This window comes from Petromyzon marinus, chromosome 37 (genome assembly GCF_048934315.1).
Source record: "Petromyzon marinus isolate PM22_M1 ecotype Great Lakes invasive population chromosome 37, UKy_Petmar_22M1.pri1.0, whole genome shotgun sequence".
Lineage (NCBI taxonomy): Eukaryota > Metazoa > Chordata > Hyperoartia > Petromyzontiformes > Petromyzontidae > Petromyzon > Petromyzon marinus.
The window spans coordinates 14799770-14821916 of record NC_133703.1 but is presented as its reverse complement, the minus strand read 5'-3'; the positions used below and the strand labels follow the sequence as shown (position 1 = coordinate 14821916).

Below are 22147 nucleotides of genomic sequence, written 5' to 3'. Positions count from 1 at the left end.
CAATGTGACCAGTCTGCTCGAGGCAATCGGAATCGCCTGTAACCAGAATGAGTAGCGCCTCTTCATTGACAGCTCATCCAGGAGCCTCAAAGCTGTGCTGCTCCATCATGGTAACAAGTACCCGTCTCTTCCCCTGGCTCACTCGGTGCACCTCAAAGAGGATTACAACAGCATCAAGGCCTTGCTGGACACCTTGAAGTATGATGAGTATGGCTGGAAGGTCATCAGAGACTTCAAAATAGTGGCATTCCTGATGGGTCTCCAAGGCGGTTTTACCAAGTTTCCCTGCTATCTTTTCTTTTGGGACAGCAGGGACACCAAGGCGCACTACCACAGGCGGGACTGATCACAGTGGACCGAGTTCTCTGTGGGGGGAACAACGTCAAGTGGGAGCCACTAGTGGACCCCCAGAAGGTGCTGATGTCACCACTGCACCTCAAATTGTGCCTTAGTAGGCAATTTATCAGAGCTGTAGATAAGGAGTCGGCAGCCTTCAAGTAGGTTCAAGACTTCTTCTCGAAGCTGTCTGAGGCAAAGGTCAAAGCCGGTGTCTTCGTCGGACCACAGATAAAGAAGATCCTGGAGTGCAATGAATGCCCCAAGAAGCTCACTAGTAAGGAGAAAGCGGGTTGGGACAGCTTTGTCGAAGTGGTTCGTGTCTTCCTGGGCAATCACAAGGTCGAAAACTATGTGTAGCTGGTTGAGGCAGTTAAGAACTACGGCACAGTGGGCTGTAGGATGTCCCTCAAAGTCCATATCCTTGATTCTTATCTTCATAAATTCAAGGAGAACATGGGAGCGTACTCGGAGGAGCAAGGCGAGCGTTTCCACCAGGATATACTGGACTTTGAACGCCACTACCAAGGACAGTATAACGAGAACATGAAGGGAGACTATATTTGGGGGCTGATTCATGAAAGTGATTTACGATATAGTCGTAAATCTCGAAAAACTACTCTCTTCTAAATCCTTTGTAGTAATTTTTGTATTACTTTAGTATAAATACATGTTAATTTTGATTCATATGTTGTTTTTTGCTGAATTTATGTGACCAAAAAGACACAAATTCGCCCGTTTTCTCACTGAAAATATGTACATTTCAAAATATCTCTGTCCTAGTCACAAAAGCAAAGCTTATGGGGAATAATAGCCATTTTCTATGCTTTTTAGGCATAAGCAATTACGAAATAACACTTAATACCCAAGAACAAAAATTGTGTTACATAGTGTTATCTTGAACGAAAAGGGCAGGTTAACCTTGAAGCATCCATGTACTATGTGCAATGTGGATGACATTGACAGTAAATTATCTGAGATGCAGCAATGGTAACTTGGGTAGCCCATGGGAGCTCCTCCGTAATTAGTTACAATTGATGTTAAGGAAGTGTTTGCTAAGAATCCTTATGGAGATTGTATCACTCTGAGTAATAATAAATAATAATACATTGGTCTTATATAGCGCTCTTCATGCATGTTTAACGACTCAAACGACAAACTACTAGGAGCCTCTTTTATTATGACACAGTAACAATACGAAATCCGGGCTTCCTGCTTGTTCTTAAAGCTCGTCCCTTCCCTCAAACGTCCCCTCCTCTTGTGCTCCCCCTTTTATATCACTCGAGCCCCCTTTCTCGAATGTTCCCTCACTGTTTATCCCCTAGCCAATCCCTGTGCTTCTCCTCTAATGGTTCCCAATTGTCATCTTTGGGTTTTCTCGTTCAAACCTTTTCCTCCAATCACTTCAAAAGCCCTGCCTCCCGACCAATCACCATAGAGGCCTCTTTCTGCCAATCGGAGACCTTGGCCTACTTTCGAATAACCGTTAGGCTGCACATTGTCTTGGGGTGATTGTTAATTTCGGTCCATACACATGGATCACAAAGAGCTGTATACAATATGCATAAAAACGAGCATAAAAATCTATCAATTAAAATAACTGGTAATAATAATAGGAGGTTAAGAGCCTAAAGATAAAATGAGGTGAAAGCCTTCTTAAATAGGAATGTTTTAAGTCGAGGCTTAAACATCACAATTGAAGCCGAATCCCTGATGCCTTTTAACAAAGCGTTTTGCGCAGGCAAAAGCCCGGTCCCCCGCATCGAGTGGAGCCTTGCCCTGGGAGTGTAGAGGGACCTAGATCCGCAGACCTCAGAGACCCTCAATAGAACACAGTTGGGGGTGGGCAAAGCAATTCGTGAAGGTGGTTGCATCACTGCCGTCAATGTTGTTTTTCCCCATTTCATACATTTTCCTCCGGAGCCAAGGCATTTCGCTTTTGTGAAGCGACTTGACAACGACACGACAGACACTTTGTCCGATGTTATTTGAACATCCACCTCGCACAACAAAATCAACTGTGTTCTCGTCGGCTATTAAAACCAAGTCGGTGTTGTGAAATTGTTCGCGATTGAATGTTTGATCAGACCCTCAGAGCTGGAATGGGTTTTTTTTTCGTTTTAAAAGGAATATTCTGTTACAATGGTTTTTTTTTTACGAATGTGTACCTAAATACATTATCTAGTACTGTTGTACGGATCAATCCTCAAATAATGATTACTTTTTGCCATGTAACCCAGGTCAAAAGAGGGTAGTGTTTTGTGTGTCTCAAAGAGCCTGTATTTTTTTTCTCCTGGTAAACGGATACAACTAATTCAGCAAAGGATCTCAGTAAAATGTAATACCAACTTGAGTTTATTGAGCCCTGTATATTTTCAAAAGCCAGCATAAATGTACGTCCTGACTCCGCAATGTACTTTTCATCAAACAATCCCATTGGGGGAAAGGGTCAAACACAATCGTTGGCCTTTAACCCTCTTTTGAAGATGATGGTGACGACGACGATGATGATGATAATTACCAATTAGCCCCAAAGATTGTGGTCTTTTTTTTTCCAAACAGATCGGGACAATTGCTAAAAAACGAGAGGCATTGCTAAGCAACAGGCGTTATCAATTGCGATGCTGCACAATAATTTACTGCCCTCGACCCCGCCATCCCGCTCGCTGCAAAGCAAAATACGGGTTGGTTCAGTGGTCCAAATGCGTTGTTTGCTGTGGATTTTGGAGAGCTCATTCACCAGAGACTGGTGGCAATAAGGACTGCGTAATGTTGTTTATTCCGGTGCAGAGCGGTTGTGGTGGAGCGCAGTTGCGTGAGTCTAGGGAAATATTTTATTTGATATGTTTACTGAGCTGAATACAGCTGCTCAGTTGTGATTCAAGGTCTGTGGGTCAAATTTCACTTATTGCGACGATGTGCTGCCTCGTTAAACTCCGGTGCTGTTATTTTTTTTTTAAGCTCAAGTAAGTTAGGAGTCATGCTAATGTACTCTTAAGTCTCCAGCGCACATAGTGTGGAAACCGTTGGTAATGTGGTAACGTTGCTCAGCAGAAGCGTGGTCGCCGATTGTTGTTGCAGCGGTCAGAGGTTTGAGTTTCGATTCATGCAGGCAACCCTGGTTAATACTGCAAGTGTATTTACCATGAAATACTACAAGCCATCTCCTTCACAGTGGACATTAACAGATTCCTTGATGCCATTTAAAAAATGTAGGCCATTGTGTGTGCCAGTATCATGGTTCAAATTTGCCATTTGTGGAAATGTACCCTCAACTTACTCAATTGGGATTACACACAGCAGCATTGCCCTCCACTGTGAGACTACAGTGGACAATGTGTCGGAACCATAGCACCTTCGTGATAGCCTTGAAATACTAGGATGATGTGAATATCAAATGAATGAACGGATTCAGGTCTGAATGTAAACCGAGATTTACATGGTGTGTTTTTCAATCAAAATATCTCTGTCTAAAGAATTTTTTTAAACCCTGAAATGTGGCTGTGGATAATGATAAAATAATAATTTGTACTTAATTATTTATCCAGGAAAGCCATATTGGGTTGTAGGACTCTTTTTCAGGAGGTTCCTGCATTTAGTCTAAAAAATTTAAAATGTTTCGAGCCAATTAGTGATGAGTTGTCATTATACCTCCGAATAGCATGGTTGGCTATGTACGGTGCGAAAGACGTTAAACATACACACATACAAGTGGGAGGAAAAATCGGAGCACCCAGAGAAAACCCACGTGCGCGAGGCGGCAACAACAGTAGTCTATCACCGTACAGATAGAGACAGATAGCGATTAGGCCACTGCCCATACTGCCTTCTCCTGGCGAGCCAGGGTATAGCGCCTCGACGCGCACACTGCTGGATTACGGGCGTGCGCCACCACCGCCCGGCTGCTAACAATTAGCCACGACTGCCATGGGAGCCAAATTTTTGACTATAGAAACGGCTGTAAAATGTTCAATCTCTCCAAGTGTGGCTTACCAAGCCACAATGAAACTTTCCGCTCACTTGAGATTCAATCGCGCGACTCATTTGTGATGTAATTGAAAATGGTTAAAAACAAGATAACAGTGTTATCAAGTTTTATTCAATTCTAATAACCAATGCTATTTTTTGTTACAGTCATGACGTAGAATCGCTACTCATAGCATGGCACATTGGAGGTGTCAGCTGGGAAATACAGGAATGAGAATGGAAATTGTATAGATTATATATATGAGCGGACTTGCAGTGGTTTATGGATGCTTGGTGTTTGTACGTGAAAAGCCGGGCGTTTTGGTGGACGTGCTGTGCGGTGCATTGCTTTGTATTGATTGAGTGGGTCAAACCGATCGTTGTTTGTGTCTTGTTTTTTTGCAAGGGGTTACAGACAGGGTCTTATTATTATAATGGCAAATAAGGCTCAATAGTGGGGTTAGTAAGGTGGCAGTTCAAAAGTATTTACAACTGGATACCGCAAATGTGTTTACTGGAGTGTGACCAACTGATAGGTCTGTTTATCAGGCAAAGCCCACTGAGGTATCTGAAAAATACCTCAGTGGGCTTTGCCTGGTAGGATGGGTATGGATTAGTGTTGTATTTGTTTGTGTTTGGGTGATTTTTCTTGTACTTTGCACTACTGTCGTGTTGTTGTATTGTTTGTTGTTGTAACGTTCTTACCCACCTCTACTGGACATTTGTGAAAAAGAGCTTTATATCTCATCGTATTCCTTCAGTAAAAAAAAATTCTGATTTTGCAGTGCCGAGACTGTAAAAATTGCGGTATTGAGGTTGGTTTTAATTGTGCATTGAAAAAAATAACATAAATGTGTTTATTTCGAAGGATGTTAAAAATGTCACGAGTAATCTAAACGTGGTTACGGATCACAGCAGGGTACACACACACAAACATATTTAGAGAAAGGCAAGTTGAATTATTTGTGACCTGAAATGAGAAAACAGGAGGCATCATACAATGTTTTGTCTCGGAAAATTAGAAGTACAAGAATACGGGGAAGGGAGTAAATTATCTACTTAAGATATTTAAACAATTTGATGCCACTGGGAGGAGTATCCAATGCAAATCTTTTGAGTAAATATCACGGACAGACCTAAATGGAAAGAAGTCGATGATCGCCAATGTTTTCGAGAAAGGACACGGCGCATAGAGAGAGAATAACAAGATAACTGGATAATTGTTTTTGCTATCATATATATTGTAAAGTCTGTTATTGATAGACAGGTTTCTTTGAGCTTTTGTTTCGTGGTCTAGGGTTATTGGGATTATTCATAGGTTTATTTCACTATGAAATCACAGGCTAGAAAACACATCAGAGCAGTGGTTCTTCTTAACCTGGGGTGCATGCACCCACCTGGGGTGTGAGATGCCCTTTCTGGGGGTGCGAGACACGGCCAATTTATTTTAGAAGGTAAATCATCGAAACTAAAATTGAGCACGGGCACGTAAGTACAACTACTATGTTTCATCAAAACCTGCGTATTTATTGACGTAATATATATGTTTTACGATTGAGAACCAAAGGGGTGCAAGGCTGCATTAAAGGTTAAGAACCACTGCATTAATATATCTAAGGCGGTTATTGAAGGCAGACCACAATCAAATTGTTTAACTTAAGAGGGGCACCAGGGCGCGTTGGCTTACTTGGAAAAACTGACCATGATAACAAAAAGCAACGTAACTCACGTGCCAACAGGAGACAGATTTAAATCAGATAGATTTGACCTAGGATGCGTATGGGTCAGATACATGGAAAATCTTTAGCAATTGTGTTGCTAGCTCCAGCAACTATTTGGGTGTGCTAAGTGACAATATGTCCACAAAGCAACGAAGCGACAAATATAGCAACCGTTTGAGATGAAGAAATCATGCAGATTGAGCAGCGATTATTGGTGTGTATTCTATTGTTGTGTATGATGGCAATGTGGTTCAGGAGCTCAATGCCAATGTCCCAGGTCTGATAGTCACGAGAGGGCTTCAGAAGAGAGTTCGTGTGCATCAGTTTGCCGAATATCATCCCTTTCTGAATTTTCTCGTGATATTTTTGACATTGGAAAGAAAGGTCTCTCTCTCTCGAGCAACATACGGTGACTTTTTGAGGCTGTTTTGGCGACTTGGCCGCTTGAAGGCGTTGGCGGCCGTGCCCACTCTGATGTTGTTCCCAGGCCCCGCACGTCACGGACGAGGTCCTCACCAGGGCCTACCGGGTGTGCGTAGGATTCATCACGAGGCCGCGGCACGTGGCCGCCTTCACCAAGTCTGTGCTGCAGTTCATCAGCACCGAACGCCGGGCTCCAGGTCGGTTAACGACGCATCTCAAACCCGGCCGTTCGTGCGCGCCGCGGAAGAACGTGCGACAACGGGTGCGCTTTATGCCCGCGTGTGTCTCGGGGTTATCCGTTTCCAGGCTGAAAGGAAAAGTAGCGGTCACTAGGGAATAGAATAGAAGCCAATTTGGCAGAAGTTTTGAAAAAGATGTTCTTTATTCACTTTTTCGGTGCGGGCTACGTTCCAACGGTAGAGATGTGGTCCAGCGACATAAGCCGTGCGCGTCCTTATTTACAGAGCTCATTGTTGAGATTTTACAGGGTTGGCTGAACTGTTCTTAAATTTAGTATGAAATACTTATATTATTATTTGACCAGGTAAGGCCCTCTGAGGTAAACATCTTTTTTTCAGAAGTGACCTGGCCGCAAATGATATCTCAATGAAGTGGCTCATCACGTGGAAATGGATATCAGCCAAACACTCTAAATACACATTGATTCTAAATATGGGGAGAAAAACCGGACGACCCGGAGAAAAATCCACGCGACCAGAAAGACATAGATCCTCCGTGTAGCCTTAACAGACTGTAGGGGCAAGTGCTGTTAGCGAGTAGCACCTATGAAGGCCGGCACGGCACACGAGGGGGTGGGTGGCCAGCACCATGCCCGGACGCCTTTGTCTCCCCCAGTGGAGATGTTTACACACCGCAACTAGGTACTAATTTGAGGCTGAGTCGACCTAAGGAAGGCCCAGGACCGGTTCAGATAATCGTCACCGGTGTTGGCCGCGAGCGGGAATAGAACTCGAGTCGCCGGGTTCGTAGCGCAGCGTAGAGCTAACCGCTACACTACCACTCCCCGGGGAGAGAGAGACACGCAAACACCAAATACGTATACAGCAGGCATCAGGGTCGGGATCGAACCGACGACCTCCTGCATTCCAGACAAGAAGGGGGGTGGGGGGGGCAACTTGCTTTATTTTTCAAGTAAGTAGTATATATTGGCTGTCGGGTGGTGGCGTGTTTAACGACACATTTACATTCATGAGATCTAATCCAAAAACCTCTACCATGGATAATATTGGTCGCGAAAGCCTAGGTGTTAAACTGAAGTGTATATTATTACAATTTACTTAAAACCTACCGTGTAACACTTTTGTTAACGTAGCACAGATTGCGTTCAATCAAACAAGCAGAGAGACGCTGTAGCTGGTTGTTTGGACAACCGGAGGCGGCGCGAGAGGGATAAAGACTCCTGCAACCGTTTTGGCTGACATGGCACAACGTTTACCACACGGCAGGAGCAATAATGACGAACAAAAGTAATTTCGTTACAACGAGAAAAGCAAAGAGTCAGAAGTGCAAACGTATATTCTTGACGTCTTGGACAAAGCTGCCTGCATCCTCCACGTAACATAATGATACCGTAATAATAGGGGTTTTCCCCTTTTAATGATAATGATACCGTTTATTTCTACTTAAGCTCACCGAGTGATGTGTGAAGTACCTCATGTGCTGCCTCTAAGCATTGAGGCTTCCAGTTAGCCTTCCCTTCCCACCCACCTCCACACTCAAACTTATAAATTAGCGAGCTCTCACGGTTTCATGAGAGGAACTTGCAGGCCCAAGGGGCTCAGCGCAATGTAGGCCTAATGATTAATTTCAATTATAGCCATCTAATGTCACTGCACCAATTCAAGAATCCATTATTTTCTTCTTTTTTCTCTCAACATTGTGGGTTAAAGTAGCGACCTCTCGTGATTGTAAAGGTTACATAAACCCATGTTGTACAACTTCCACGAATTGGGGAAACAAAAACATTGATTCTTACACGTACTTTGACGCGTATATTGTGAGATGAGAATGGACATCAGTTGCACCTTTAATTAATATCTCACTCTATCGTACAAGATATTGGTTTTATAAGCAACGTAACTCACGTGTCAACAGGAGACAGATTTAAATCAGATAGATTTGACCTAGGATACGTATGGGTCAGATACATGGAAAATATTTTGCAATTCTGTTGCTAGCTCCAGTGACTATTTGGGTGTCCTAAGTGACAATATGTCCACAAAGCAACGAAGCGACAAATATAGCACCCGTCTGAGATGAAGAAATAATGCAGATTGAGCAGCGATTATTGGTGTGTATTCTATTGTTGTGTATGATGGCAATGTGGTTCAGGAGCTCAATGCCAATGTCCAGGTCTGATAGTCACAAATGTTTTTACAAAACCGGCTGGATGTTATTCTTGCTATTTAGAACTCAACAGCATGGGTGTTGTATTTCACCTCTTAGCCATCGCCCATTCTTTTCCTTTTCGCTCCCCTTGCCTTTCCACTACTTCCCGTCCCTCCCTTACCCTTTCATGATCCCTAAGTTACCCCTCTATCAAGGTCGTTCATTTCTCAATACCTTCTACGCCCCTGCAATAGAAATAATTATATTGTCACCGTTCTTTTAACTGTATTAAGTACCGTAAGTGAAGGCGCTCTGTAAATATTATATTAGATTTAGAACATTAAATTCAATGCACACCCACACTGAACGTATAATAAGCTTGTTTGCTTTCTATCTTTGCTTCTTGAAAACAAATATTCAACTACACAAGTAAATACGTGACCATCCTGTTCAAACTCTCTCTATGGACAAGTTGCCCCTATTTATCCGGCGATTTGAGATGCAACTACATTCCAAAATGTATCTTGAAACAGGCAGAACAGTGGAATTAATTCTGACATCATTATTACGTGTGATGCCTTACGGAATTGCTCGAAGAATTTGGAGTTATTGATTCAGTACAATGGCATATCCCGCACAAATTGGTTATAGGTAGAGGAAACAAGGAAGACCTTGAGCCTGTGATTGCGACAGAGCAGGGAGTCGATGGCATGAGATGCAAGGGGCAACGTGAGGGAATGAGTAACCTCCCCTCATACTGAGCAAAGGTTGATTGAGGGCTTCGACAGAGCTTCAACTATTTTTTTTATTTTACTAGGTAAGGCACGATGAACTTTGTCGCTCTTTTCCAGAAGTGACCTGGCCACAAATGATCGCTCAGCAAAGTGACTTACCGCGTTGAAATTTACATGAGCCAAATTCTCTAAAAGCGTGTTTCTAAATGTGGAGGAAAAAACCCGAGTACCCGGGGGAAAATACACACGACCACGGGGAGAGAGACATGCAAAGTCCAAATATACAGGTGCCATGTTTCTGGTTTGAACCCACGACCTCCTGCATACCAGGCAAGGAAGTTAATGTCTCACCACCATGGCGAGAGAAAACGCCTGAGCTGATGGAGTGGAGAGTGCGTGGAGGGGAGTAGAGCGAGATGAGAATGGAGAGGTAGGAGAGTGCGTGGAGGGGAGTAGAGCGATATGCGATTGGAGCGGCAGGAGAATGCAGAGGTACAGTAAGTCAACCGTGGAACGTTGCGCCGTTGGGAGGTGCATCGACTCTGAGAAAAAGCCTTTTCGCACAAACGCTTCTGTCCCGACACAACAGTTGTGCATGAGTGGTTCAGTGCATTGAGCGAGCCCTATTGGATTCTTGGGGTTCAAATCCAGGCAGGCATCCACGACTCGATCTGGTTTGAGAGACAGCAAGTTTTCTGAGCTCAGACATCAACGATCATATAAATATGCATTGCGCTTTGTTTTTCAGTGAACTCACCATTTTCTACCTCTGAGGACGAAAACTCAAGATGTTACCATTACATTATCAGCACTCCCTGATCGTAGTGTGTGTGCCATCCATAACATCCTTATTGGCAAATCTGCACTATACTTAGCTAATTCATTATCCCCATTGTCAAACCCAAGAAACCTAAAGCGTCCATCTAATTGCCTTTTAAATATCTCAGGAATCGGAGTAGGTAACAAAGTCTTTTGCCGTTGCAGCACCAACTTTCGGAGCAACCTTGTTTCCTCCCTTAACATCATAAAATCTTCCTTCAGCAATTATCCTAAAGCAGAATATGGATTCGTGCTTGATACAGTTACATTTGCCAACGTGATTCGTAACTTTGATCATTACCAGTGTATCGATAGTCAGTCTTCATGTGGCATTTATTGAGGGACTATTCTCTTCTGTTTTGGATTTATAAAGCGCCTTTCGCCCAAGGCGCTTGACAATGCTTGCCGACTACGGTACAGAATGGCAAGCTAAGGGAAGGACGGCTGGGGTAGTAGGGCCGTTAGTTATCGGGTTTGGAAAAGGAATAAGATATGGGCAGCAGGGGAAGGAGGCGATGGTGCAGGGGGTTGAAGGAGGAATGGAGCGTGATAGTGGATGAGGCTGATAGAAGGGGGTAGAGTGAGGTGGATGGTACGGTATGAAGTGAGTGGCGTTATCTTGGTGTGGTCTGGGACTGTTTTGTCGTTTTTACTGTCTTGCCCAATCTTGATGAATCAGACTTAGAGAATCAATGTATGTATTATGTATTTATATTCCGTCACTTGCTTGTCATTTTATATGTTTTGCACTCCTATCATTTTTTTATTTGCTGTTGTAACTTGCTGGACATCTGTGAAGAAGAGCTTCATAGCTTATCAGATTCCTACTGCAGTCTAAATCAAGATTCTGATTTGGTTGAAAGTACTTTTTAAGTCACTTCAGAGGTTAGAGTTCTGTCTTCCACGGACCATTCCCTGACTCAGCACGATGCACTCTTCAAGGCTGAACGCACAGTTCTTCACAATTAAATAAAGAACGCTCGATGCTGCATTGGCAGTGGTTGCACGAGCACACAAAGACAAAGATCCCCCGTGTAGCCTGAACAGACTGTTGGGGCAAGGGCTGTTAGCGAGCACCTGTGAAGGCCGGAACGGTACACGAGGGAGTATGTGGCCAGCACCACGCCCGACCGCCTTTGTCTCCCTAGTGGCGATGGTTACACACCGCACCATGTACTCATGTGAGGCTAAGTCAACCTAGGGGATGCCCAGAACCGGTTCAGATAATCGTCACCGGCGTCGGCCGTGAGCGGCAATCGAACCCGGGTTGCCAGGTTTGTAGCGCAGCGTAGCGCTAACCGCTCCCCCACCGCTCCCCACGAGCAACAACAACAACAACAAGCGCCATTCGCCACTAAGTGGCGGTGACGTCACCACGACGCTTGTGCCAGGCCATGTGCACCTTGAGGCCACGGGAAGTGTCGAACGCCCGCTGGCAGGAGGTCACGGGGCAGACCCAGGTGGTGCCACGGGTCGACTGACTGAGATGACTGAGATGACTGGCTGATGCACCACCTGTGCCAACTTGCTGTGCTTTAGTCCAAATATACACACACACAACATAAAAACTCAACACATTCATCCGTAATAACGCTGCCGTGCTGTGGAGGGCCATTTCCCGAAATGTTACCTTGTATAGATGTAGAGTATTTCCCCTTGAGGACAACGGTGCTGCTCAGATTTAGTTTAACATGAAGCTGGTTCGCAAACTTACCGAACACATTGTGTTTTATTTAAACTATAGTCTTTAGGAACCATATAAATTATAGCAGTGTTCAGGAGCGTGTCGAAAACTGAGCATTTGTTCGAATAGCATTTTGCACGTTTGCAAAGTCACTTACAGCATAAGTAGCAAGGGCATGAGATCCAGTGCTTTTCTCAGGAACTAATTATTTTGCAATCATTGATGAAAAAAAACAATTAAGGGGGGGGGGGGGGTCTTGTGTCGCACGCAGCCCTCAAACTCCCCCCCCCCCCCCGTTCCTTCTCCCCCTCCGCTTTGAACTGAAATAGCTTGGGTGTAGCAACCAGGCGCGGTAATGGTCCAGCAGTAGCTTCTAGTGCAGCAGTGTGAGAGTGCGAACCGCCGGTGTGAAAATCAAAGCATCCTTCCTTGCAAACACTGTTCTCATTTTTTCGGTCACGTTCAAAATGTGAGCCATCACACCTGTACACGGTGGCTTGCACCGCACCCCCAGGGACGTGCTGCAAAGGATGCAATGTGAACGTGAATTAGTTTAGAATTTGTTTATTCTTGAAAATTAACGCATTGGATCCGTATTGTCTAAACGACACCAGTGAGAGAGGATCCTTTTTTTTATAATTCCCCCCATGGTGGCTTCTAGATTTTGGAACTTTTCAACCAATGTAAATGTACTCATTTTGGAAATACGATATCCAACATGATGCACGGGTTGTATTTCAATTAAAAATTCATTCGCTCATTTTTTTAAATATTCAGCCGGGTTATTTGGTTGTGCATTCATGAGCGGCGGTTCAAACGATTCACCTGCGTGTGCAACCCAGGAGATCATCTCATTCAAGTTCACAGCGGTTCTAGTTAAAACGCCGGGCTGCATTGAAATCTCACATCAAGACGAAGGGGCTGAATCTGAGAGCGCTCCCCTGTTCCTTTGCAGGTATTTTCCACCAGAGGATGATCATTTCGGAACAAAACCTTCACATAAGCAGATTTCCGACTGTGGCCAAGTAAGTAGAGCACGACGATCTGCATGCATTGCTGAAGGGTGTAGCATACTTATTTGCGATATACAAAATATGTATATAAAATATCTGTGGCTACGTGATATCACCAGCCAAGGCATTCCGCATGGCTTGGCGCCACGGTGGCGAGATGTTAACTTCCTCGTCTGCTATACAGGAGGTCGTGGGTTCGATCCCAAGTTTAACGCCTGCTGTATATTTGGAGTTTGCATGTCCTCCCCCATGGTCGCATGGATTTTTTTCCAGGTCCTACAGTTTTTCTCTCCACATTTACAGCCGACATACGTTCAGAGTATTTGGCTAATATAAATTTCCACATAAGCCACTTCATTGAGCTATCATTTATGGCCATGTCGCTTTTGAAAACGAGATGTACATGTCAGTGGGCCTTACCTGGTATAATAAAAAATCAATTGCTGTGTTCACATGCATGCTGCTCTCATCACAAGCACTGTTCTGTGGGGTTCTCTGTGAGTATGAACACGCTGTGGCCTCTGATGTGCGGAGCAATTATTAAAGTGTGGCCAATGGTTCTGATTGCAATTAGACTGAGATGTTCGGGAAACTTTAACTCAAATCAGAATTTCTACGCGGCAGAATCCTACGTGAAAATATTACCAGGAGGTACGTATTGTTATTTCAGTTGTGATAAATAAATATCAGCGCACAGTACTTTCCGTAGGCTGAGATAGTGCATCACGATTTGGCTTTAAATTTCAGATCAGTGTAACTTGTTCTGTTCATCTTCTCAAAATAATCGTATCGCCCCTGATACATTAATAGGCGTTAATCATCGGCTTCAGATATTGTAAGACACGAACCATATTATATATCCACCAACAGTGCCTATTGGTTTGAATGACATTATCTCTCAATGAAAGGAAGGAGCTGGTCCAGTGGTTACCGTGCTGCTGAATGATCCCGAGGACCTAAATTCAACACCCGGCCGTAGCCAACCATCACCGTTGCGTGATATATATATATACCATTTGCTGGGCCCTCTTCACCAACCCACACTGACCAAAATGGCGAAGTATGGTTAAACAACCCCCCATCCCTAAGACTGACATGACATAGGGAAGCCCTTCATAGATTATAAGGGCTGTAATTGATTATGATTATTATTCGAATCAATATCGCAAACATCTTTACTTTTGCATACAGTATTTTTTTTACTGAATATTGACAGACACCACTTACCATTGCAACATTATACAGGCAACTATATATTTTTTTGTTATACCATGCTGCTATTTAAATGGATAATTATGGAATCCTTCATGAATTCCAATGCAGTAGTCTGATCGAGGGGTGTGTACACATGCACACGCACACTCAATGCAGCTGCACCTATCGCATTGCGGCAATGCGCATGGCACGCAGCAATTCGTGAGCCCCGTTTGGGTGAAACTGTTTTGTGTGTCTTTTTCAATTCAGGCGCAGTGGAGATGTGTTTGCAAACAGCGCCGCGCAACTAATATCACTTCTGATCGTCGTTCTTTAGATTCCTTGATTCCTTAACACCCTAACACCTTGACTTAAAGCTTTCGTGACTGCAGGAATCCATATTTTGGGGGTCTTTCGGTAAATTCACGTAGATAGGTTCAAAGAAAATCAGAAAAAAACTTCGACGTGTAGATCGCAACACACGATTGCAAAACAAGCGGTCGTCTTTGCTGAAGACGACCGCTTGTGTTGCGGTCGAAACGTCGTAGTTTTTTGTATTTTCTTTGAACCTGTCTACGCGACTTTACCGAAAGACCCAAAGAACACCCTGACACCTCTTTTATAGCCAGAAAGGGTAAAACCTATTCTTATATTTTGATACTGGCAAGGGAGGTCTCATGATATAGCATCTCACCCTGAGCTCTCAATATCCTGAGAGTGGCATTGTCTTTGTGCTGTTCGCCTTTTGGCGTCCTCTGGTCTCACACTGTTTGAGACCGGGCTCTAAAGAAAGCTGTCTCTGGCGAGGACCAATCAGTTTAAAAGACAATGCATTTTACTACCAGAGCATATTTTTGTTTGCATGTTCGCCAACAGTATGGTTAATGCAGACGTGATTCCTTGCAAAAGGTTTCAGTTTGGTGTTTTAACATCTTAACACAGCTGTTTATTGCCAGAAATGGTAAAACCTATTCTTATATTTTGATACTGGCAAAGGAGGCCCCATGATGCTTTGTTACTCCACTGCTGGATGAGGGTCTCTCCCACCTGATGTCCGTCTTTGTTTTTTTTTTTACTCTACTTCACCGTGCTGGTCAGTGTGTGTTGGTGAAGAGGGGAGCTCGATACAAGTTCAAATATCAATCTCCACTAATATGTTAGTAACGGCTGAGAAGCAAACTCAAGTCACCTGGTTCGTAGAGCCAGTGATTTAATTCACTTTTGTCGTTATATTTATAGTGTGTTCACTTTTTTGGGGGCCTTTTCGTTATTCAGTCGCAGTTATCAGTCGGATCTGTCCATTGGCAGTTGTGTCATGAAGGATGTGGTACAAGTAGCCAAAGTCATGATATATGTACTGTATTTTGATTTAAAGCTTTCGTGACTGCAGGGATTCATATTCTTGGTTCTTTCGGTAAAGTCATGTAGAAGGGAAACAATAAGCCATCTGGCTACCATGAGAGATTCGTTCATGAGGCTATCCACATATACAAACACAGAGACAATTTCAACCGAGAAGATGGATTCTGGCTTAGCAATCATTGGAAGGATTTGATCAACCATTTCGGGTCTTAATTGATTGTTCACGCTTACGGTGGCTTTCAGACCGCATCCATTATTTTTGTCTCCCCCCTCCTCTTTTCCGAACATAGATGGACTCGTCCATCTGAATAACTGCCAAATCGCTCTCCGTGGTGCTAACATTAAAAAACGCCACTTTTTTCAAATTTTCTTCCTATGGTTTTCACACCTGATGCAGTCGAAACGTCGTGAGAATTTTATTATTTTATATTTTTTATTATTTTATTGCTTCCCTTCTACGTGACTTTACCGAAAGAACCAAGAATATATATGTACTGTATGTTGAACTTTTTTTACCCAACGTAGCCAACCGTGCGTTGACTATCTCCTGGTAATACGAGGACAAAGTTGAGGGCACTCTCTTGTTCAGATTTGTCTGATCAATTGCAGTGTGGGCATCCTCGGGGACGTTTCAGAAACTGCGAGCACTTGAGGGCCGCACTCCATGAATAAGACCAGGCAATGGTTGTGTTTTCACACTCCAGGGCTCAAGACTCACAGTGCCAAATCTGTAAATTGATAAAGCAGCTAAGAAGAGTACCACCGCCACATATTAACCACCCACGCCCAGCATGATGTTTGCGCAGATGCAACTGTCATTTCCTATCGGTATTCACAAATCTAACATTTTCACCTGCAGCACTGTCTTCGTAATCTCGCGTACATTTGCTTACCTCTCACGCATGGTACACAAACTCGTTGGTTGTATTGCTTTGAGCGGGGGTCACGTAGTTTGTGTTGCGTGCTCTTGCAAAATAGCGTCCAGTAATCCAGCAGCATTTGTTTTAAAATCCTGATTCTGTTGATGACAGTCCGGAGTTTGATATTTGCCTGGAAAGCCAATAGGCTGATGGATTATTTATGACTATTCATCATATTCTTCTGTTGAGATATAAAACATAGTTTTAATAATATTGGCTCTAAATTACAGTAAAGCAAACTGACACCTTTAAAGGAGTCTAGCCCCGCACCTCCGATCAGCACGGTCGGCTACATACGGTGAGAAAGAAAGTTCAACACACACACACCTATATACATTTGTACAACTATCGTTTTTTGACAGACGTTCACGTGTCTTGACTTTTTCACGTATCCGCCGACCCCTTGGTCCCCAAGCGAGTCGGATGTACAATGACGACGTCGTGATGTAACACCGTTGTTATCGACCCTCGGTTGAATCTACTTTCCCCCAGGACCAGGACCGTGGTTCTGCTGGTGCCGGGCTTAGTGTCGGAGAATCTGGTGGGTCGACTGATGGAGGAGGAGGAGAAAGGACATTCCATGGACGAGGCCAGCTTGAAGCAAGCGTGGCACTGCCAGATCCTCAAGCACACCTTCCAGGCAGTACTGGGCCCCACAATCAATGCCAGGGATCTACACAAACACCTGAGTGTTCGTATTACATGTTCATCTCACCGTAGCCTGGGCAGGCAACAACGCAAATAAAATTTAACGGTCTGCCTACTACCGTGGGCAGGTACAGATAGATTCACGATTGGCTCATTTGGGTTCGATTGTGTAGGTAGAATGTCAAATTTTAACTATTCCCTCCACCACCCAACAGAGTCAATCAAATTAAGCTACTATTTTAATTTTAAGGCTCACTGAGCTATTTTAGCTCTTTTTCAGAAACGACCTGGCCACAAATGACAGCTGGAAATATATATATATCAGCCAAATCCTCTCAACGCATGTTGATTCTAAATGTGGAGGCAAAAATCGGGGGACCTGGAGAAAAATCCACGCGACCACGGGGAGAGAGAGACAGAGACAAGCAAACTCCAAGTATGCAGCAGGCGTCAGCTTGACAAGTTGCTACGTGGACAAATGCGCCAAATTTCAGTAACTGGAATATGGCTGTGGATGCTGCTCCAGGGGGAGTACATCGCTGTGTCTGCTCGTTGTGCAGAACCAAGAGAGGAAGGTTCGGGGTTGGCTGGAGCACGTGGCGGGGCTCATGGAGAGCACGGCACGGAGAGGCGCCCGGGAGTCGCTCCATGACCTCAAGTCTCAGCTGCTCGCTCTCTACCTGCAAGAGATAAAACCTGCGAAGGCAGATGGAAGTAGGCTTTGCGCGGCAGGTAACGACGACACGCCGAATCGTCGATCGAACCAGGCTCTTATGCTCACGACGCATGCCAGGCATCGAACCGTGTGCGTGAGACTCAGTCACTTGAAGAGTTTGCATCACCGTGCACATGCAAATGATGTGCGAATGTCCCAGGCTAATGGAAGGAACAAAACTATGCTAATGAGGCTTAATGATGCAAAACGGCGCAAAAACAAGATTCCACACTGTGTGGATTCTAATTTGTTGAAGTGTCACATTTTTACCGTCTTATTTTGTATCGTTTTGCATTGTTAAGCCTCGTTTTCATAGTTTTTACCGTCTTTTTATAATTGTTGGTGGAGGTGAGTTTCATTCCACTTCTACAGTGCCAAGGTTACAGCCACAATAGAGGCCATTGAGAAATCCCGCGCATTGCTCTAGACGTTACTTTACGAATAGACACTCTACAAATGGACACCATTAATATTTCATTAATTGACGAACATAATGCACAGTATATTCTAAAATTATGAAGCACATTCTTTCATCGATCCACTCCTGGATGTAATGCCTCGCCACACCACCTTGGTCATGCGCGATGTTTGGCTATACTTCACCATGATGGTCAATGAAAGGATGGGAGGGGGGCCCAGGACCGGTTCAGATATCGCTCACCACTGATGTTAGCCATGGCCAGGATTGGAAATCGGTGCACTACTGTGTCACCATTCGCCCCATGTATTTATACAATGCATTATGAAAAAAATATTACATGTCGTAAAATTATTTATGTTACATGTGTAATGACGTCTACCGCCTTGCGATTCAAGGAATTGTTACAATTAGGGGTCCTGGTTCTGAATTAAGAATCTGGCTCCTCTCATGGCTGTTGGGGTCAGCTCAACCCATTACATACAACATATATACGCAATGCAATAAATGCACTAGCAGAGCCACAATATGATGCGCGTATCGTGAGCATAAATGTCGATTTTAATAAATTGATGCATCGATACACGCCTTATGTGCACCATTCGGATTGTTCACTTCCGATAGCCGAGCAGTGAGCCTGTCTCTGAGCCAGCTTGCATGAGGTCACATCTGAAAACCACCTGCTAATTTTTGACAGGCATTCGTAAAACGTGCCCATCCTTTGCAAGCCACCGTGATGTCACCCGCAACACGTAAGCATAATTTCATGCCACTTGTCATTAGTTCCAGGACTGCAATTTGCTGCTAACTGTCAATTTACGATGGAAACTTGCCAAATTTGAAAACAATTACCCGCAAATTACCGTACTCAATTTTGGATTGTACATACCAATCATTGCCCCCGCCCCCGCTCCACTGTCAAAACTTGGTAGAATCCTCCTGTAAGAGACTCGGTGAGGCTTTCATGGGGTAAACAAGCGTAATAACATAGCAATCATAATATAACAACTGCGGCCAGCTCTAATCAAATCTCCTTTGGACGAGGGGTCGATGCATCTCAATGGGTTCATTTTTGTGGACTTATTTATTTATTTGAAAGAAAGCCTCGACTATGTTCTTTCTTTGTGTATAGACACACACTCAGAAGGGGAAATTGGCCAAACATCCTGAGCAAAATCTCAAGACAGCAGTGAGGCTTTCCTTGGTAAATAAAAGATGTATCATGAGAGGTGTTCCTGTGTATACACGTCCAGCCGTTTGTCATTAAACTACCCATTGATGCATCGTATGGATCACATGGTTTGTTTGATCAAACATCACTACGCAAATAATAATAATAAGTGCGAGTTGATTAAGGTGGGGTGCATAGTATACGGGAGACTAGAAATGTTGTTGCTTAGCCCTCCGCCATCTACAGATTATCCCCAGAGCCTATGATTAGGTTTGTAATCTGGGATGATTGGAACGTAAGCATAAACAACGTAATTTATAACCAATTGTTTAAACGTATTCGTGGACACGTCTATGTGTGTCAGTGACCTTGGTCTCGTGTGCACTTTCTATCCTTGGTTCGACCCATTGTCAGTGTCCATGAGAGTACAGAGTAACCCCTTGACTGTGTTTGGCGACTGCTAATTGCACTCCCTCTGCCCAACAGACTCGATGGCGGATTGTAAACTCCTCCTTGGCGCCGTGCCCAAGCCTGACATCCATTACAAGGCCTGGTGTGGAAATAACTCACTCGGTAAGTCGCCCGGCTCGATATTCAGCAGAAACTGAAGTTTCATACCAAGTGTCCACCTCATGCCATAAATCGGACCAATTTAGGTGACACCTTCCCGGTGAGATGTATGTTTAAAATCATATGTAACTTTTTAAAAACACAGATGCTGACCACAGGCCCAAAACACAAAGCAGCCAGCCACAAACAGCACGATCAAAGTCGTAATAGATAAAGAGTTAACCACGTTTCTTCAATTGAGCAAGGTTATTATGAGGACTTGGGGATAGAGACGTTGATGAGAGGAGGGAATTCCAAAGTGGAGCAGTGCGAGGGAAGAACAAGAAAAATAAGTGAGGTGACCTGCGGTGTGGTGAGTGAGTGGATGAGTGTGTTTTTGTGACCTGCAGTATAGCGATTCAAACACAGTATGGACAAGACAAGAAAGTCAGTTTGATAGACCAAGTTCTCACGAATAGGGGGAGATTAGTATCTCCCAGGAACTTTTTGCGTGATGAAAAACAATCCTCTAGGCCAGGGGTGGGGAACGTCCGGCCCGCGTGCCGTGTAAGGCCCCGCGGAATAATTTGGTTTCTGGCCCTGCCAAGGCAACCGCAGGCGGGACTCGAAATTCAATCAATCTAGGAGCAAATTTGGAAAAGCAGTTGCGAGTAGCGACATCGTCAATACCAGCCAACATCATCACACGCCTCACCAAAGAGAAGCGGTTCCAGCCATCACAATAGGGGTGAGTTAATTAAATGTTTGACCAAATATAACAGGATAACTTTTAAGGTGATAATTTTGTATGGCCCGCGAATGATGTTATAAATATCCAAATGGCCCTTGGCAGAAAATAGGTTCCTCACCCCTGCTCAATCCAAAGAAAACTTTTGAAAACCACAGCGACAAAGATTTAATTGCTCATTAGGATAACTGACTGATGGCACGTTTTTTTCTTTCCTTTTTTCACCGCTCATTTTCATGCAGAGAACATGTTGGGCGACATCAGCTCCTCGGACACAGACCCGTCCACTCCGTGGAAGCAGTCCGTGGTGCCGCCGAAGACACGGATGGTCAAAAACCAAAAATACTCGATCCAGAGGAAAAATGGAATTCGCGACCGATCTCGCAGTGCGATCAACACGACCTGCGAGTCCGCCAGCTACCCCAACACTGGCACCAGGGTGGGTAGGCGCGCTACAAGCCCATGTCACATGCGTGTGCGTGTGTGTAGTGGGGAGCGATAGTGTAGCAGTTAGCGCGCTGCGCTATGAACCTGGCGACCCGGGTTCGATTCGCGCTCACGGCCAACACCAGTGACGATTATCTGAACTGGTCCCGGGCCTCCCCTAGGTCGACTCAGCCTCAAATGAGTACCTGGTGCGGTGTGTAAACATCGCCACTAGGGAGACAAAGGCGGTCGGGCGTGGTGCTGGCCACCCACCCCCTCGTGTACCGTTCCAGCCTTCATAGGTGCTCGCTAACAGCACTTGCCCCTACAGTCTGTGCAGGCTATATGGGGGATCTTTGTTCTTTGTTTTGTAGTGGGGAGCAGTAGTGTCGTGGTTAATGCCCTGCGCTACGAACCCGGCGACCCGAGTTCGATTCCCGCTCACGGCCAAAACCAGTGACGATTACTGAACCGATCCTAGGCATCCCCCTCGGTCGACTCAGCCTCAATTGAGTGCCTGGTGCGGTGTATAAACATCGCAACTAAGGAGGCAAAGGCGGCCAGTCCTGTTGTTGGTCAAGGTGCTTGCCAATTGCACTTGCCCAAACAATCTGTTTAGACTATTCGAGGGATCTTTGTCTTATACATAGTGGGGAGCAGTGGCGCAGTGATTCGCGCGCTGCGCTACGTATCCGGCAAAACCGAGTTTGATTCCCAGCCACGGCTGACATCAGTCGTAATTATCTGAACTGGTTCTGGGGCCTCCCACTTTTATCAACTCGTATTTACCATTGTGGTAAAGTGTGGTCAAACAACCCCAACTGGCGACCCGACGTAGGGGAGGCCTTCATTCAGCTGTCGAATGACAGAGGGCAGTTAATCAATCAGAGGTGTCAGTACACTTGCTCGCAGCATCAATGACAAGCCGAAACGTTGAAGTGTGCAGCCCTT

General features: G+C 44.6%; 1 protein-coding gene across 3 annotated transcripts in view; it reads left to right on the top strand.

The window, feature by feature from the left end:
* The window catches only part of LOC116949508 (phosphoinositide 3-kinase regulatory subunit 6-like), a 108312-nt gene that overhangs the window by 23011 nt on the left and 63154 nt on the right, over window positions 1–22147 (top strand). For all 3 annotated transcript variants that reach the window (XM_076072328.1, XM_076072327.1, XM_076072329.1), the window contains 6 exons: window positions 6511–6643; window positions 12988–13057; window positions 17014–17212; window positions 17730–17901; window positions 19960–20046; window positions 21013–21209. In XM_076072328.1, the coding sequence (XP_075928443.1) occupies window positions 6511–6643; window positions 12988–13057; window positions 17014–17212; window positions 17730–17901; window positions 19960–20046; window positions 21013–21209 (858 nt within the window). The remainder of the gene's footprint in view (window positions 1–6510; window positions 6644–12987; window positions 13058–17013; window positions 17213–17729; window positions 17902–19959; window positions 20047–21012; window positions 21210–22147) is intronic.